Raw genomic sequence first — 20,362 nt, 5'->3', positions numbered from 1 at the left:
ACCGTGCCACCAATCTTGGTGTCATCTGCAAACTTACTAAACCATCCCCCTATATTCTCATCCCTCCCTTCCTCACATATGCCTTGATCCCTTTAGCCCGAAGAGCTATATTTAATTTCTTCCTATTATAGAAAGGATATTATTAAACTAGAAAAAGTGCAGAAAAGATTAAACTAGGATGCTACCGGGACTTGATGGACTGAGTTATAAGGAGAGGCTGAATATACTGGGACTTTTTTCTCTGGAGCGTGGGAGGCTGAGGGGTGACCTTATAAAGGTCTATAAAATAATGAGGGGCATAGACAAGCTAGTCAATATCCTTTCCCAAAGGTAGGGGAGTCTAAAACTAGAGGGCATAGGTTTAAGGTGAGAGGGGAGAGATACAAAAGTGTCCAGAGGGGCAATTTTTTCACACAGAGGGTGGTGAGTGTCTGGAACAAGCTGCCAGAGGTAATAGTAGAGGCGGGTACAATTTTATCTTTTAAAAAGCATTTAGATAGTTACATGGGTATGATGGGTATAGAGGGATATGAGCCAAATGCAGGCAATTGGGATTAGCTTAGGGGTTTTAAAAAAAAAGGGCGGCATGGACAAGTTGGGCCGAAGGGCCTGTTTCCATGCTGTAAACCTCTATGACTCTATGACTATGACTTAATGGATCAGGATATTGAATTCAATGATCAGCCATGATCAAGATGAATGGTGGAGCTGGCCCGAAGGGGCGAATGGCCTACTCCTGTTTCTAGTTTCTATGTTTCTATTAATTACTTTCTGCTTCATGGCTTCTGATACACTTCTCAGAGCATAGACTGGGATCAAATCTAGTCTCATGTGGTGTACAACCGGTAGCTTACCGATAATGTCACAATTAATAAGGTCTTTGTGTGCTGTCATCTCTGGGGTTTGGTATTGTAGAGCATGCACTTCTGGACCAAGAGAATAAGCCCCAAAGTAAGGCTGTCCCAAAGTGCTCATGGTGGCTTTATGTTCTGGTCAACTATATGAAACATGACATTGCCCTATGTGAAGTAGAGGGTGGCTACACCTTCGGTGTGGATGGTTTGTCTGCCATAAGCCACAAGGTCCATTGGGGTGCTGGGGTCTGGTGCTGCATATGGGTCTAGTTCACATAACATTTGGCTGGATAATACATTTCACTTTGCTGCAGTATCAATCTTCACCTTCAGTCTGTGTTATTGTCAATTATGTTGAGCGTGTGAGGATCTCACACTTTTCTGTGACGATGTCAACACTTTCAGAATAGAGTGATGTTGGAGGCTCTGTAGCTTCACTGCTTTGGCTGAGCTCCAATTCATTCACCTTACTGAAACTCTTACCCATGGCGGACCGACCAGCTGCCAAATTGCTGATGGCAGAGGGGCGCTGCTGTGGTTTCCATTTTCAGCACTTAGCAAAGTGATTCCATTTTCCATATTTGTTGTATCTTTTCCCACTTGCAAACAAGTTGTTCTGTTTGGAGGGTGATGGCCACTGCAGTTGGAGCAAGGTGCCCCCTGTACTGCAAATACTTCCGTTTCCCATCTAAAATCTCGGCTTCTTTTTCTGATGTTGAACATACAGATACTAATAGCTGCTTTGTAATGTTAGATCTTTCTCTCGCTTGTGGACTAAATTGCTATGAATTCCACAAACTATTCGATCTCTGATTAGTTCATCAGTGAGAGTTCTAGACGCACATTTCCTTGTCAATATTTACAGGGTGGCCGTGTAATATTGCATTGATTCATCTGATTTTTGGTTTGTTGAATTGAACGCATGACTATCGAGGACTGTGTTTTATACTGGGAGACAGCTACTTCAACACTTGCGCTCTGCCCGTGCTCCTGAGGATAACTCCTATGATCCCACCATGTGACCTCTTTTGTCGCCACATCATCATATTCTCACATCACCGCTTAGTTTGCATTGTGGAAGCCAAATACACAAAAGCTATTCATTCCTTATTAAAGTAAGTAAGGTCGCCATAGTCCCAAATGACTACTAATGGTGATTTAACCTGAGGATCACCACAACTCAGGTGAGGGGCAGGGTTGAGAAGGTAGGGCCTCTTCATGAATAGCCTCAGCCGGCACGGAAAATGAACCAGTGCTGTTGACGTCACTCTGCATCACTAACCAGCTCTCCGGATAACTGAGCTAAACCGACCCCCAGTTGCTTACTACATCTCAATTAATGGTGTAGGGCAGTCCGGAGAATGCAATGCTCCAAGGCAGACAGCATCCATGTTTGGTCTTGCCATTACCTTGCAGATTGTAGCAAGCAGAAAATCAGAGGACCATGGTGCATACCAGTGGTCAAATGGTTAATCCCCTGGTTCTTGACTCTGCTCAAGTGATAGCAGTTTTGTGACACCATTGAGCACCTTAGTTTCAATAAAACTTTTTTTCAACATTTTAATTCAGCAGCAACATTACATTATAGCACCTGTAGTTCTCCCAACAGCTGCATACTAATATGCTCCAGGCCATTCACTCTCCCCATTCGCTGCTTTAAAAAGCCCATTCTGGCCCTCTCCAGGCTGTTGATTAGCACAAAACCTAACGTCTTAATTGGTGGTGTGTGGGTTGCAGACTCTCTCCTCCTCGCTCTGTCCTCACATTGAAAACTGCAGTGTGTTTCAGAAGCATTGAAGACTGACACAGTAACCACACCCGAACTCCTCCCCATGGGCTTTTGAAGATCTGGTCCCAGATATAAATTGAGGAGGGAAAGAAAGAGTTGGATTTATCCAATACTTTTCGCAATCAATGGCCATTCCAAAGTGCTTTACAGCGATAAGTGAAGTACTTTTGAAGAGTAGTCATTGTTGTAAAGTACCAAACACAGCAGCCAATTTGAATGCAGCAAAATCCCATAAACAGTAATGCAATAATCACCAGATAATCTGTTTGTATATTGACTAAAGCATAATTATTAACTAGGACACCAAAATAAATCCTTTTCTTCTAAATAGTGCTATGTGGCTAAAGGTACATTACAGTGATACATAAATTTTAATGTTAGGAGGGAAAGACAACGGGGTTTTAGGAAGAGTTCCATGGTGTGGGAGCAAGATAGCTTCATGGATCTGCAACAACTATGGAGTGGAGAGGCCAAATGAACAGTGTACCAGAGTTTAAGTTAAAAGTTAATTAAAATGTATTTTTAATCAAAACAGGGAATGGATTTCTCTGTGACAGAAAATGGTCTTAACACAAGTTACAGCTCATCCTGTTCAACAGTAACATGATGAGATTTTTTCACTGGATATAATACATTTCATAGCAAACAGCAGCAGATTACAAGCTCCAAAGCTGATTGAGGTTTGAGTAAAACAAAGAAGCAGACATGCTGTTGCACGTATTCTGACAGTGTTCCAGATTCAGACCACGCTGTCTTTACTGATCAAACCACATGGTAACTTGGCCTCAATCCAGAGGTAATGCTCACAATGGGTGTTCATGCAGTGTGCAACTCGGTGTTACATTTATTTACATTGCAACTAGGGACCTGGAAACAGATGTAAACAGCAGCCTCCGTTGCTCCTTCAGAAGATTTGAGTTTTTTTCCCCATTTCTGTTCACTTAATCAACAGCATAAAGCATTCCATTGCCCTCAGTTCAATTATCACTGCAGTCTACATCAGTGGCACTGCTATTATGCGTAGCAGGATTACACAAAGTGCCAATAAGCTAAGGAACCTCCTGCTATACAATCAAACAAACACAAATTAATCTTTACATTTTTTAAGGACACAGTTATGAACACTATCTCTGAAATGCAGTTGCCCATGATGTGCAATAAATGCGAAGAGTGAGACAGATTGTGGACCCATTTAAATATTTATATTAAGGAGTCATAAATCTACAGATCATACTTTAAACTAGAATGAATGAGTTTTGTTCCAAATGAATGAGTGATTGCAGGTTCAGTAGCATTGTACCTGAATCGTAAGTATAATACTTACAAAATAAGCTTTATCGTGTCTGTGGTGTTCTAATCCAGGACAGTATTGAATTGAGTGATATTTCGATAGGAAAGATCAACTAGGATTTCCTTACCATCGTAAATTGTAATCATGTTTCCTCAGCTTTTGTTTTAAGTGTTGTACATTTTGCTTCTAAATATCAAACTAAATGTCAGCTTACCTCAATGGGTGAATTTTCGCTACTGACTCAGAAGTTCCAAGAATGTCAAATTTGAATATTTCCTTTATGGTATGAAACTAGGCACTATGGAGGAGAAAAGAGATTTGGGTGTCCATGTACACAAATTACTAAAAGCTAATACAAAGATGCAAAAGTAATCAAAAAGCTTAATGGAATTTTGGGCTTATCTAGGGGCTGCAAAGCAATGGGCTTGGAACAGATGCTTCAACTGCACAGAGTTTGACCAGATTCCATCTGGATGTTCAGCTTGACAAAGGATTGTCTGAACTCGAAAGGTCAGCTCTTTTCTCTCCTTACAGCTGCTGCCAGGCCTGCTGAGATTTTCTAGCATTTTCTCTAAATTTTGGGATAATTGCATAAACTTGATTGTATACCTTTGAACTGAAAAGATTGATACATCACTGTTACAATCCCCATACAGACCAATAATTTTTAAAAACGAAATTAATTTCCCAGTGACACTCTGAAAGAACCAAAGGATGCAATTTCACATTTTAAGACTTTTACTGTAATAATCATACTACAATCAACAGAGACTAAACATTACTCAATAACCAAGTAATACGCCAACAAAAGAAGAGTAACCTTTGCATTAATTAATTAATGCAACTGAGATACATCTTACAATCCCTTTTTCTGTAGCCTGCATTTATGGGAGGTGTTTAGCATGATGTGGAGATGCATCACAGGAACAAGTCTCATCTTACTACAAGATTTCCAGCAGGCCCATTTCTCCCTGCAGTTAGGTCAAATCAAACAACAATGCTTCAGAAACAACAACTGGCAAGTTCAAGAATGAGTTGAAATCTTATGGCACTAAAATAAAGCTAAACACAGAGGATGCAAGGAATCTGAAATAAAAGCAGAAAGTCTTGGACAAATCAGCAGGTTTGGCAGCATCTGTGGAGAGAGAAACAGAGTTGATTTAGTGAGTCCAACATGGCTTTTTCAGCAGAAATGCTGGAATTCTACCGCCCCGCCTGCCACGGGAATTGGAGAAGGTGAGGGGCGAATAATAGGAAAGCCCGTTGACCTCAGATGGGATTTTCCGATCTCAGGTTGAGCGAGGCCGTAAAATCCCATCCGTAGTAGTATTTGGTAAATTAGGCAAGAAGGGCTAGGTAGCCTACCTCTGTTGCTATGTTTCTATGTTTTAGGATTTATTGTGGGTGAGTGAGGGTGATGCATAAATTCAAGTTCTTAGCTTCTTTTTAATTGAAATGCATGCTACTAACATTGTGTTTGTTGTTAATCCTTGTGATAACATGCAATTACACAATGCACAATTTTGTATTTAAGGTTGTGCTTAATTACAAGCCACAACATTTCAGTGAATTGTTACAGATAATGGGCAGTTTTCTCCCATTCAGCCAGCAATGGATATGGTGGCAGGCAGGAGCAGAGAATCTAGCTAAAGTGAAAAATTTGGATACCAACCTGCGTAAAATCACTTTACCATTCTCCCAAAGGCCCGTTAATGGCAGGTCAGTCTTCCCGCTGGCTGGTGGCGTGAATGCGATTTGAATCTCATGAATGTTCATTAAAACAGCCGTCTGCCAGCATCACATCAGGCCTTTTAATCTTTTGTCATGTCAATGTGAAAATATATCAGTATAAAACCCAATTGAATAAGGATAGCAAACACAAAGCATCCTCGATTCGCAAGAAACTTTGAGGTGAGTGCAACCAAGCCTATCTGTCATAGTGCTGGGCTGCTCCTACTACGCTGTTCACCATTCTCCCAGGGCAGTCTGATTGCTGCCTTCCATCTCCATGCCAAGCCGGTCGTCATGAACAGTACCATGCTGCTGGACCCATGGACACCTCTCTGTGTCACTGTCATAGATTAGTACTGCGCCTGGGATTAGGGAGAACAGGGATTTCCTTCCACCCAGTGCCAGACACAAGTATCTATCCGGACAGCACCATGCTACGGGACTCATGCAGCCAAAGCTAAAAGGTTTGAAGTTCGAATGGAAGTGGGTTGTGAGGTGCGGCTGGGGGTTGCGATTGAGTGAATGGGGCGTGGTGGTGGCCTGACAAAGGCCTTGGCTCGCCCACCCTTACCTCAGTTGAGGCCCATAAGTGGCCAATTATTGACCATAAGGGCCATTTTACACCCAGCCTCAATTTTCAGGCTGGCAGGAGGAATTCTGGGGTATGGGAAAAGCCCAAAATAAATTGGGAAGTGGGGGGTTGGGAAGCACCATCAGTAGCCCCGCTTTGACATGGGACACTGACTCGGCACCCCTTAAGGCCCAGTAACTGCAGACCTTCTTTACCCAGGAACACAAGATTTTGCAGAGATTTTCCAGAGTGGGAGTTCGCTTGAAGAGGAAGAAATGCATTTTGCAAGTGGCCGAAGTAACTTATTTAGGCTACTGAGTAGATGGCAAGAGGTTACATCCAGCAGAGGACAAGGTAAAGGCTATCAAGGAAGAACTAATGCCAAGGAACACCACAGAGTTAAAATCCTTCCTGGGATTAGTTAATTACTATGGAAAATTTAACCCGAATTTCACTTCCATGCTGGCCCCCTTGTATGCCCTAATGTGGAAATCTCCACATCTCCACATAGAACATAGAACATAGAACATAGAACAGTACAGCACAGAACAGGCCCTTCGGCCCACGATGTTGTGCCGAGCTTTATCTGAAACCAAGATCAAGCTATCCCACTCCCTATCATCCTGGTGTGCTCCATGTGCCTATCCAATAACCGCTTAAATGTTTCTAAAGTGTCTGACTCCACTATCACTGCAGGCAGTCCATTCCACACCCCAACCACTCTCTGCGTAAAGAACCTACCTCTGATATCCGTCCTGTATCTCCCACCACGAACCCTATAGTTATGCCCCCTTGTAATAGCTCCATCCACCCGAGGAAATAGTCTTTGAACGTTCACTCTATCTATCCCCTTCATCATTTTATACACCTCTATTAAGTCTCCCCTCAGCCTCCTCCGCTCCAGAGAGAATAGCCCTAGCTCCCTCAACCTTTCCTCATATGACCTACCCTCCAAACCAGGCAGCATCCTGGTAAATCTCCTCTGCACTCCTTCCAGCGCTTCCACATCCTTCCTATAGTGAGGTGACCAGAACTGCACACAATATTCCAAATGTGGTCTCACCAAGGTCCTGTACAGTTGCAGCATAACCCCACGGCTCTTAAACTCCACCCCCCTGTTAATAAAAGCTAACACACTACAGGCCTTCTTCACAGCTCTATCCACTTGAGTGGCAACCTTTAGAGATCTGTGGATATGGACCCCAAGATCTCTCTGTTCCTCCACAGTCTTCAGAACCCTACCTTTGACCCTGTAATCCACATTTAAATTTGTCCTACCAAAATGAATCACCTCACATTTATCAGGGTTAAACTCCATTTGCCATTTTTCAGCCCAGCTTTGCATCCTATCTATGTCTCTTTGCAGCCTACAACAGCCCTCCACCTCATCCACTACTCCACCAATCTTGGTGTCATCAGCAAATTTACTGATCCACCCTTCAGCCCCCTCCTCTAAGTCATTAATAAAAATCACAAAGAGCAGAGGACCAAGCACTGATCCCTGCGGCACACCGCTAGCAACCTGCCTCCAATCCGAAAATTTTCCATCGACCACCACCCTCTGTCTTCGGTCAGACAGCCAGTTGCCTATCCAATCGGCCAACTTTCCCTCTATCCCACACCTCCTCACTTTCATCATAAGCCGACCATGGGGGACCTTATCAAACGCCTTACTAAAATCCATGTATATGACATCAACTGCCCTACCTTCATCAACACACTTAGTTACCTCCTCAAAAAATTCTATCAAATTTGTGAGGCACGACTTGCCCTTCACGAATCCGTGCTGACTATCTCGGATTAATCCGCATCTTTCTAAATGGTCGTAAATCCCATCCCTAAGGACCCTTTCCATCAATTTACCAACCACCGAAGTAAGACTAACCGGTCTATAATTACCAGGGTCATTTCTATTCCCTTTCTTAAACAGAGGAACAACATTCGCCATTCTCCAGTCCTCTGGCACCATCCCCGTGGACAGCGAGGACCCAAAGATCAACGCCAAAGGCTCTGCAATCTCATCCCTTGCCTCCCAAAGAATCCTAGGATACATTTCATCAGGCCCAGGGGACTTATCGACCTTCAGTTTATTCAAAACTGCCAAGACATCCTCCCTCCGAACATCTATTTCCTCCAGCCTATTAGCCTGTAACACCTTCTCTTCCTCAAAAACATGGCCCCTCTCCTTGGTGAACACTGAAGAAAAGTATTCATTCATCACCTCGCCTATCTCTACTGACTCCATACACAAGTTCCCACTACTGTCCTTGACCGGCCCTAACCTCACCCTGGTCATTCTTTTATTCCTCACATAAGAGTAAAAAGCCTTGGGGTTTTCCTTGATCCGACCCGCCAAGGACTTCTCATGTCCCCTCCTAGCTCTCCTAAGCCCCTTTTTCAGCTCATTCCTTGCTAACTTGTAACCCTCAATCGAGCCATCTGAACCTTGTTTCCTCATCCCGACATAAGCTTCCCTCTTCCTTTTCACAAGACATTCCACCTCTTTTGTGAACCATGGTTCCCTCACTCGGCCATTTCCTCCCTGCCTGACAGGAACATACCTATCAAGGACATCCAGTATTTGTTCCTTGAAAAAATTCCACTTTTCATTAGTTCCTTTCTCTGACAGTTTCCACATAATGTGGAAATACCAGAGATGATCCTGGGAAGCTGTGCAGGCAGAGGCCTTTTCTAAAGTTAAACGTCAGCTATTGTCAACCTACTTACTGGCCCATTTTGACCCTCAGAAATAACTTAAATTAACATGTGATGCTTCCCCATATGGAGTTGGCGTGGTGGGAATCATTGGAAAGACAGGACTAAAAAATCCATCATGTATGCCTCCAGGATCCCTTCAGATGTGGAGCAAAGGGATTCTCAAATTGTGAAGGAAGGGTTGGTGATCATATTTGGTGTGAAGATGTTCCATCGATACGTGTATAGTCAACAGTTTTTTATAGTTATCGACCATAAAACCTGATTGAGCCTATTCAAAGAGGACAAGGCAATTTCCCCCATTGCCTCCGCTTGCATGCAATGCTGGGAGTTGTTATTGGCTGAATATCTTCTGGAACCTGGATAGTTAATGCTGATGCTATGAGTCACCTACAATTGCCCGTAAGCCTGGTTCCTTTACCAGCATTGGAAGAGGTTGTGATGACTCAGAACTTTTTGGAGACTTTGCCAGTGTCAGCAAGGCATGTTAAAGCCTGGACCAAAAATAAGGATGTGGAAATGCCAGCGTTGGACTGGGGTGAACACAGTAAGAGTTTTACCAACACCAGGTTAAAGTCCAACAGGTTTATTTATTATTATATTAGCTACCAAAGCTAATGGTGTTTGCTACCAAATAAACCTGTTGGACTTTAACCTGGTGTTGTTAAAACTCTTACCAAAAATAAGGCACATGATTCTATACGGTAGCTTCCAAAGATGGCCCCCCCTGAAGAAATGAAACCCTACCTCATTAAGAAAGCTGAAGTTAGCATTGAGGATAGGATCATCCATTGGGGATCCCAAGTAATTTTTCCGCTCCCAGGCTGATGTCCAATATTAACGGAACTTCATAATGACCTACCGGGAGTATCAAAAATGAAGATGCTAGCCAAGAGTTACCTCTGATGGTCCGATTTTAACTCTGACATCACAGACTTGGTGAAGCGATGTGACCCTTAGTCTCCTGACATCCATCCGAGTGGCCTAGCAGGCCATGGGTGCATGTGAACTTTGCGGGGCCCTAAATGTGGTCCATGTTTTTAATTGTGGTGGATGCACACAAGTGGTTGGACGTGCACCATATGGGCTTCACGACTTCTCAGGCTATGGTGGAGAAATTACGACAAGGTTTCAGCAAATATGGAATATAACGCCACGGCCTTTATTCATGTGATTTCCAGAACTTTCTGCTCTCCAATGGTATCCAACACGTCTGTACTGCATGTCAAATGGACTGGCAGAATGGGTGGTTCAAATCTTCAGAGATGGCATGAAGAAACAACTGACGGCATCCATGGAGACTAAACTGGCACAATTTTTGTTCGATTACAGGACCATACCGCGCACACAACAGGTGTTGCTCCAGTGGTGCTGTTGATGGGATCATTGCTTCATACCAATTTCAGCCGACAGAAATCCAAAAAAGAAACTATGATTCTGTAAGGACAGAAAGGACAGAAAGTGTTGATTATGAGGAGAGACTGAGCAGATTGGGTTTGTATTCGTTGGAATTTAGAAGGCTGAGGGGGGATCTTATAGAGACCTATAAGATAATGAAGGGGCTGGATAGGGTAGAGATGGAGAGATTCTTTCCACTTAGAAAGGAAACTAGAACTAGAGGGCACAGCCTCAAAATAAAGGGGGGGCAGTTTAGGACAGAGTTGAGGAGGAACTTCTTCTCTCAGAGGGTGGTGAATCTCTGGAATTCTCTGCCCACTGAAGTGGTGGAGGCTACCTCGTTGAATATGTTTAAATCACGGATAGATGGATTCCTGATCGGTAAGGGAATTAGGGGTTATAGGGATCAGGTGGGTAAGTGGAACTGATCCACTTCAGATCAGCCATGATCTTATTGAATGGCGGGGCAGGCTCAAGGGGCTAGATGGCCTACTCCTGCTCCTATTTCTTATGTTCTTATGAAATAACTTTTGCAATGGGTGAATTGGTTCATGTGTCGAACTTCGGGGATGGTCCCACTTGGGTCCCTAGGATCTTTATGAAGAAATTGGAACCAGTATCTTACAAGGTCAAAGTTCAGGGTAAAACCCTAAAGAAGTACTTGGACCATCTCCAAACCAGGAAGTCCCTGCCTGAGCAGGCCCCACCATGAGCCATGGAGATAGCCAGTGGCAGCCCTTAGTTCAAAGCTGACTCCGTGTTGTCCCCTCAGATAGTGAAGGTACGCACTCAGAGATGGAGGCTGAAAAAGTGGATCTCCAGGTTGAAGAGGAAACCACATCAGCACACCACCAATTTTGGTGTCAGCTGCTAAATAGTGAGGAGGAAAGCCTTAGATTACAGGGTGATATAGATTGGCTGGTCAGATGGGAAGAACAGTGGCAAATAGAATTTAACACTGTACAGTGTGAGGTGATGCATTTTGGGAGGAAATATGTATATAGAGGAAGGAGGTTATGATTGACCTGCATAAAATGCTGGTTAGACTATGCTAGAATACTCTTTGCAGTTCTGGTCACCACACTACAGGAAGGATGTGGTTGCACTAGAAAGGGTGCAGAAGAGATTTACCAGGATGTTGCCTGGGCTGGAGCATTTCAGCAATGAAGAGAGACTGATTAGGTTGGGGTTGTTTTCCTTCGAGTAGTGAAGTCTGAAGTATGAGGTGGGGGGACAGGGGGAGGAGGGGTAACAGGGACAACCTGATTGAACTATCCAAAATTATGAGAGACACAGATAGGGTACAAAGGAAGGAATGTTTCCTTTTAGTAGAGGGTCAATAACCAGGGGAATTAAGGTAAAGGGCAGGAGATTTAGAAGGCATTTGAGGAAAAACCTTTCCACCCAGAAGGTGGCACGGTAGCACAGTGGTTAGCACTGCTGCTTCACAGCTCCAGGGACCTGGGTTCGATTCCCGGCTTGGGTCACTGTCTGTGTGGAGTTTGCACATTCTTCCTGTGTCTGCGTGGGTTTTCTCCGGGTCTCCGGTTTCCTCCCACAGTCCAAAGATGTGAGGGTTAGGTTAATTGGCCATGCTAAATTGCCCCTTAGTGTCCCGGGATGTGTAGGTTAGAGGGATCAGCGGATAAATATGTGGGGATATGGGGATAGGGCCTGGGTGGGATTGTGGTCGGTGCAGACTCGATGGGCCGAATGGCCTCTTTCTGCACTGTAGGGTTTCTATGATTCTATGATGAAGGTGATGCAACTCATTACCTGAAAGGGTCGTAAAGACGGGAACCCTCACACCATTTGAGAAGCATTTAGATGAGTACTTGAAACTTCATAGCATACAAGACTACGAACCAAGTGCTGCAAAATGGGATTAGAATTGATCGGTACTTGATGGCTAGTGCAGGCATGATAGACCAGAGGGTCTTTTTCTGTCCTGTAGAACTTTATGACTCTAAGAGGGCAGTTATGAGTCAACTACGTTGTAGTGGGTCTGGATTCACATATAGGCAAGACCAGTTAAATATGGCAGATTACTTACACTGTAAGACATTAGTGAACCAGATGTGTTATTACAACTAGCGATTATATTTTCTGGTCACTATTACTGAGACTAGCTTTATATTCTAATTTTATTCAATGAATGTAAACTCCACCAGCTGCCATAGTGCCTGCGGCATTAACCTGGCCCTCTGCATTACTCGTTCAGTGACATTAACACTACACCATCATCGCCCCAGTATGGTTGCAATGTAAATTTCAGGGGTGAGAACTGAGAGTACTTTGACCAGGAGGAGTATTTTGTTAATCAAGAATAGTAAGAACAATCAAGAATGTTGACAACAATGCAGATGAGGAACTAATGGACATCAGTGAAGGCAAGCTTGAAAGAAAATGGTGCTTTGGAATAGCAGTATACTTTTTGACCAACTTGGAAGTGACTGCTTGTAGGGTGATGGAGCCCAGCATGAAGAGCGATAACAGAGACAATGACTTGGTTGAGAGATTCATAAGTGGATAGAATAGAATCACAGCATTATAGATTGGTTATAGCACAAAGGGAGGTCATTTGCCCTGCCAAGCCATGCGGACTTTCTTCAAGAGCAATTTAGCTATCACTCCCTTGCTGTTTCCCTGCAGCCCTGAAATATTTTTTCCCTTCAGCTAACTATTTAATTTGCTTTTGAAAGCATAATTGAGTTTATCTCCACCACACTCTTCAGGTAGTGCATTCCAGATCTAAACTGTTAGCTGCATAAAAACATTTAATGTTGCTGAAAAAAAGATATGCTGTTGAAGCTTTTTGTCTTACACTTATCAAGCCAGATACAAGAATATCCAATTTCAAATGGAAAAACAAGTTATACCACATGAGAAAAGGGTGCTTGATTGGTTGGCAAGTGGGCTACGATTGGTTGAGGCATTGCTATGGAAAATTGTCACAGAAAAGTTCTTCCCTTTAAAAAAATATCCTCCTTGCCGCCTTGTTTCTTTTACCAATGTAACAATACTGTGCCTTTAAGAAATATATTGGTATCTTATTTCTTTTTTTTGTTTAGAAGTCAGTTCTATTTACCCGGTGCTGCTTTGTCTATAACTGGCAACCCACATATTGAGACTGCAGAAACATAATTGATCCTAATTGCTGGAATATTTGCTTTAATCTTTAATATTTTAGTATTTTCCCCAGGGGTTTTCAGAGTAGGGTTTGATTAGGTTGATTAACAGGAAAATCATGTGACTGGGTGCAGCTAGGCTTACAGAGAAACAAGCAGCCAGTGGCAGTTTTGAATCTTTAGAGTACAGTAGCTCTACCTGTCTCTCTCTGAAGATTGGAGTCTGGGACCTGTCAGAAAACAGGTCTCTTTCTCTGAAGTTCTGCTATTTGAAGATAGGTCATTCTCTGGAGAGTCTGGGAGTCAGAAGCCAGGTGTCTTTCTGGATCTCTGTCCAGAGGTGTTAAAAGGTTGAAAGCCTGGCACCCCATGTAAGCCTGTGTGTTTTTGGTTAACTGATTATGAATAGGGGTTTATGTCTGTGGGGATATTGCTTGAATTGGAAGTATGGAGTAGTTAAAAATTATAACTTGTCATTTTTAAGTATTTCAATTGTGAGCATAATTGAGGCTCAATTGTTAAAAGTTATGCTTTTTTGTTGAATTTAACTCCATTGTGAAAATAAAGTTTGTTTTCATAAAAGCTTCCTAGTGGGTCAATAGAATCACACCTGGAGAGCAACAACTTATGCTCACACTAATGTCAAAATCAAAAATAGTTGGGGTCTAGTCATAACTTCATAATATACTTTGGAGTTTCTGATCTGGTCCCCAGCACCAGTCATCTTAAATAAGTACGCTGTAGTTCTCCACCAATGAAAACAGCCTCGCTGCATCAACTAATGTTATGGGGAAATGATTTTGGACGCAAGGTTGCAGAATGGACCAGAACCAAAACTGCAAAGACAAGGCAGGCTCAGGCTGTGTGCACTGAGGGCGGGGCCTGTGAAGGCGCCGTGCTGACCGCCGGGAGATGTGGTTTCCCGGGAGGGAAGGGGGGAAAGAACTACAAATCCCAGTGTGCAGGGCGGAGCCAGCAGGTGGGCATGCGCAGTGGGACGGGTGGGAAAAGGGCGGGGTCAGGGTAACGGCCGCCGTGGGGGGGGGACTCGGCGCTTCATTGTTGTTTTGATCGCGCGGCTGTCCCCGCCTCCAGGGCAGCGAAGGAGGAGCGAAATGAAGTGAAGGCGGCGCCCAGAGCGGGTCGGGGAAGGGGGGTGGGGGGGACGAGAGCAGTGGGAATTGTTGAAAGGGGAATTTGTCCGACTCTGACTGACTAAAATCGGCCACCCCGAGGAGTAGGAGGAGGACCGAGCGAGCGAGCAACGGCCGCTGAAATGTTCGGGCGCCGGGAGGTCGCGGCGCAGCCGGATTTAAGCGGCTGAGAGAGAGCTAGAGAGAGAGGAGGGAGACGGCGCGACATGTTCCGCTGTGGAATTAACCGATGGGTGAGTGAGTGAGTGAATGTCCTCCCGCGGGTTCGGATCCAACTCCCTTTACCTGCCGCCGGCGATCGCACTGAGGGCCGGGCTCGTTGACTGAGCGAGATCGGAACGTTGGCCCGGGAGCCGCCGCGTGCAGCAGCCCCCGCGCCCTCTGACAGCTTCCCTGCAAGAAGCAGCGGGGCAGCTCCTACAAACCAGCCCCTGCTCCCTTACATCTTGACCAAACCAGTTTGCAAAAGTTGTCTTGTCGAAAGGTCATCGACCTGAAATCTTCACTCCATCTCCCTCTCTCTCGTCCACGGAGGCTGCATTTTCCCAGCATATTTCTTGTTTTGTGTTATCAGGCAAGTTGTTTCCCCTTTTGTTTTCACACCAGGTTTTGACAGCAACAACATTGGCGTTTCATGCAAGCGTTCGTGGTGACATCGCCTTTCGCTTTCTGTAAAAGTCCTCAAGGCCCCGCTTTTAATTTATTTTTAAGTTGGAAGCATTGGCAGAGTGGAAAATATATGCACCCTGCACCGATTGATAAATGCGGCAATCCCCGGGGAGAAACTATTTGCTTAAACTCCTTTTGGGATGCTGGATGTTCAGCTGAGATTTCGATGCAAGTTGCCCCTGTGTTCTGAGTCTGCATAAGTTAGCTTTCCCGATTTATCCTTGCTGGCCTGGTCTTTGAGGGTCCTTAGTCTTAGCAACGTTTTTAACATTGCAGTGTGTAAAAATGGGTTGCAATATTCTGAGCCGTATTTATGTCTATAATTAGAACAAGAAACTTATCCACTAACTAAATGCAGAAAGTGTTTTTTTTACTAGTGCCATTAAGAATATTCATGTCAGTTACTTGCATATCCTCTCCGAAATTAACAGCATACTTTTTCGTTCTTTGGTCATTTTTTGACAGAACAGTTTAAAAATCCATCTATTGATTATGGTGGAAATAAATGATCCAGCACCAGATTTTTTTTCAGTAGCAATGCTATCTTTGAGAAAAGCGAATCCGAGACTGCAGGTGAAATTTTAGAAGTATTTCATTCACAGTCTATATTAAGTAAGGAAGGTTAGTCAGCCACCATCCTTGCCAAGTGTTGTGAACCATTTGCTGTTGTGTTGGGGCACTCGATGGATGTGGCTGCGATTCTTGCTTCTTATCGCCTTGGCAGTGTGCAGATTAGTGAATGCACCCAATGCAAAGTTCAAGGATTTTTAATGCAAGGTTTTGTTTTCTCCTGATCACTTGGTACTGCAGTATGGTTTTCCAGTCACCCTGCATTATTTGATCCAACTAGCCATTTTCCACGTGAGCAAGACTGTTGATGATTCATATCTGAGCCCGTTCCTCGCCAACGTCTGTATAAACTTTCTGGTAAGGACTGCTGGACAATAGTGATCAGGAGCTGCAAGCCTAACTACATACAAATTCTACTTGAGATTATGTGGGAAATTCCACACTACACTCTCGCAGTCTGAAATCTCTTTTATAGTCAGTTGTCAAATACTTTAGCATGGTATAAAGCTAATGATAATTATGCCCCTGAAGATTGCACTGAGGTTAAACTTTCAACAAATTTTCGAATTTTTGCTGAAAATGTGGCACTTAACTGCGTATCTTGGGTACTTTCAAGATACTAATCAATCCTTTAGTATGTGCCTTGTAAATAATTAGATGAGCCTTGTAATACAAACAAATGTTATTCAAAAGACATCTCTGCTCCATTGAAAGAATTTCATGCCTTCAATAAGATTGCTGCAGTGGTCACCAGGTTGTTTTACCTCTGAACAATTCAGCTGCTGAATTTGATCGAGAAGTCTTAAATTTCATAATTTTGAAGAAGTCTGCAAAAAAAAGGAAGAAGATACAGGAGAGAATGGAACATGTAGCAGACATGCATCTGTCTATACTGTACTAATTACACTAATTTGACAGAGCAAGTCACAACATGTACTAAAGACTAACCCATGTTTAAACTCTCAATAAAGTATTAATTCCAGGCATTGCTTAAATAACAAACTAGATGGCCCATCTAACTAGACCATGATGTGACACATTACAAAAAGTGTTAGTAGAATCTTTCTCATGGATTTAAATTCATGCTGGAAGTAATCCTGGGATTATTGGACTTGGTTCACAGTAACTTCTGCTTGTTTCTTGGTGCTGAAAACTGATCAAGTAGACATTCAGTTTAATTTTCTAAATTGGCCCTGCTGCATTCTAGCATATACCAAACAAATAAACTCATCAATAATGTATGAGAGAACCTGTTGGAACGTTACCTTTTTGGATCGAGGTAAAGTTGTCACAATCCCAGATGACCATAGGCACTGACTGGTGGTGATTTAACCTGAGATCGCCACACTTCAAGCGAGGGATAGTGTGAACAGTTAGATACAGTTGTGTGTAGAGGAGGGAGGGGCTTGTTTTCCCAAATCAAGGGTATTAAAGATTAAATTTATTTACCTAGTTTAATGGACAGCAGAGGTGCTTTGTCAGGCCATTTTGTTATTGAGCCTAGTAATAAAAGGAAATCTAGTTTCTGTACTGATTGACTGTACTTTGAGTTGGCTTATTTCTTTTGGTACTAATGAAGTGATATTTATTCCAGAGTTTGAGTTCCAAATGTGAGTGTTTAGTGGATAATTTGAAGTTCATAACTACATGTATTTGGGTTGTGTAGGTGACTGGTTTAAACCAAAGTGCTGTTAAATGAGTCTTGGTGAGTTGCTGCAGTGCATCTTATCAATTGAACACACTACTGCCGTGGCTTGCCATTTGTGGAGGGAATGAACGTGTAAGGTGGTGGATGGGGTGCCAGTTAAGCAGGCTGCATTGTCCTGGGTAGTGTTGAGCTTCTTATGTTGTTGGAGATGTACTCATCTGAGCAATAGTGTCAATAGAATAGTATTGTAAAATGTTGCATATTAAAAATCACAATGGTAGCTAATGAAGCAATTATCTTTTGCAGCAATATCTGAATCTTATTCCCAGTATTCATCTCATTAAATACATTCTTGAATCATTTGGTAGCTTGGTGGGTAAATAGCATCACTGGATATGTGATCTGTATGGGAAAAGCACATACAATCATAACTATAGAGCAGATTTGGCTCCTGGTCTGTGCTGAGTTAGCTGATTATGCTCAGCATATCAGTAAAGGTGTCCTTGGCTAGCTATTGTTCTTGCTCCTTGATGCTATTGAATAATACCTTGCAAACTTAGCATGAATGGAAGCCTGGGTAGGTCTGATTTAGCTGTGCTTGTCATTCTGCCTGTGGTTGACTCGTACTAATACTTGCTCTTTGGGGTTACAAATGAAGTGTGACCACATGGGGACAATGAGTCATCATCTTCAGGAGAGGTTTGGAGGACAATGAGAGACAGAAAAAGCCTGAGTGAATAGTGCCATATTTCACTTCTATTCGCCTCAGTTACCAGGTGTTTAGTTCTCATTCTTGAAAATTCAGCCAAATCTATTTTTATCTGTCCTCTGCTCCCTAATAAATTCTGAGGCAATGTTCTGTTCCTTTCTTCCCATTCTGCCAAAAAATTTTCCAAGCAATCTTTACTCTTAAAGTCTGTGTGCATGGTTCTCCTTGGAGCCTGTTTTGACGTGTTGCTAAATTGAGCTTTCACTTTCGCAGCTGAGCCTCTACCTTTGCATATAGTTGATACTGGTATCTGAGTGTTTGTCTCTCTTGGCAGAATACCCAAGACAGTACAGAAGGGGAAAATAATTATTCTGGCTTTCCCGTCAATTCATTGAAAATGCTGTTTTTAGTCTCCAGATCTTGATTTTGCAATTGCAGATAAAGTGAAGAGGCTGCATTATATTTAATGAGATTTGTGCTTTTTTAAAAAAGATGTCTCTTATGGTTGTTTTTGATGGTGGAGAGACAGACATTCCATGCAAATTAGTGAGAAGACAATCATGTGTTTACAACTTACTAGATAGCTGGTGCGTCAGCTTTATGTTCAGGAGCTGCCCTGGTACAAGAGTTGCAGCTCTACTAGGGCAAAAATCTGACTAGTTTTATTTTCATCATATTGCCAGATTTGGCTCTGTAATGGATTTGTTCTACTGTTCCCCCCCCCCCCCCCCCTTTCCAATTTGGGACTAATGTTTATAAACCAGACACAATCAATTTAAATTTCAAGTTATTCTTCTCACTTTGATTTTCTAGAGTTGGTGTAGATTTGATGCGAGTTCAGGAAGATAATTCTTGCACCTGTATTAAAATGCAGGCATTCCCAGTTGAGTGATAGATTTGTACTGAAAGAAGATATGAAGTTGAAATGATATTTGAATCAAACAGTGACTTGGTCTACATTGCTGACTGCTCCACTCGTTTCCACAAATTGGGAGTGATTTTGTGCAGCATCTGAGTGATGCAAAAATAATGCAGGAAACCATGCGCTATTATTTTTGTACTTGTGGACAATGCCACAACTTCCTCTGTTTTCCTTCCAGACAGTTTTGCTTCCAGACAGTAGGGTGCATACTTGTGATGTTGAGACACTGACCTGGCCTGTCCCATTAAGGTCACTCTCTTGTTCAGGTACTCTGCACAGTGAAGTGGTCTAAATAGGTCTGGAGGTCTCCTGAAGACTAATTATTCTTGACAGTCTACTAAATTAACAGCTGCTGCATTAATTTCCTTGGAGCAATGCCAGATTATTGCAAGGTCAGGAAGAAAAACAGAGTGGTTTGCTTCCTTTTTGTGTGCTATCTTTTTTGAAGATTGGTCACCCATGATTTGCTGATCCCATATATAAAGTTTGACAGGTGATCTCCAGCAAATTGGATTCTGCCCATCTTGTCTGAGCTGGATTTTAAACTAATATATTTAATGCTGTATTCAGCATTTCTTCCTCAATAAACCACATTTAAGCTCGGTGGTGATTTGAACTGTTATTCTGATGTAGGAACTCCTCTGCCCAATTTTTTTTCCGTTAAAGCTGTACTGTGAAACTTTTTTCTCTTTCTACTCCACCCCATCCCTCTTCTATAAACCTGACAAAATATTAAAGACAAAAATTGAAAGCTGCAAAGCTGTGAAAGCACATTTATCATTTCTACTTTTATTCCTGTTAATTACATGTAGGAAATTGCTATTTGTTTTCAACTGGGTGGTCAGGTTTGTTGGAGATTGTTGTGTATAGGGATAAATTGCTAATTAACTGTGAGACCAATAGATCTTTGCCCCAAATCCTTCAATATTTTTGATTTGCAAAGGTGGGAATTTGAAACCAGGTCAAAGATCTGCCTTGATCTCATTGAATGGCAGAAGAGATGAAGGCCGTTTAGCCCCTCAAAACCTTTGTTCATTTGAAAGGCATTGTCGTGTTAAAGTAAATACAAGATTACGTTGTATGTAATTGTCTTTATTCTCTCTCTCATAAATTGTGCCTTTAACGTATTAAAATAATCCTGAAGTGCTTCAGAAGAGCATTTGTAAAGCAAGATTTGAAACTCAGCTGCTAAAGGAACTATTAGGTCAGATGA

General features: G+C 42.7%; 1 protein-coding gene across 5 annotated transcripts in view; it reads left to right on the top strand.

Annotated features, from left to right (window-relative positions):
* Nucleotides 1-14,560: 14,560 nt before the first annotated feature.
* atp11c (ATPase phospholipid transporting 11C (ATP11C blood group)) overlaps nt 14,561-20,362 on the top strand; it is a 122,129-nt gene continuing 116,327 nt past the window's right edge. For 4 of the 5 annotated variants that reach the window (XR_013497666.1, XR_013497664.1, XM_078211750.1 and 1 more), the window contains exon 1: nt 14,561-14,864. Coding sequence is in view for 2 of the 5 variants with exons in the window: in XM_078211750.1 (XP_078067876.1) it covers nt 14,838-14,864 (27 nt within the window). In the remaining 3 variants the exon portion in view is untranslated. The remainder of the gene's footprint in view (nt 14,865-20,362) is intronic. The other variant, XR_013497665.1, reaches the window with a different exon arrangement.

This window comes from Mustelus asterias, chromosome 4 (genome assembly GCF_964213995.1).
Source record: "Mustelus asterias chromosome 4, sMusAst1.hap1.1, whole genome shotgun sequence".
Lineage (NCBI taxonomy): Eukaryota > Metazoa > Chordata > Chondrichthyes > Carcharhiniformes > Triakidae > Mustelus > Mustelus asterias.
Note: the sequence above shows the minus strand (reverse complement) of the source record. Positions and strands in the feature narration are given on the sequence as shown.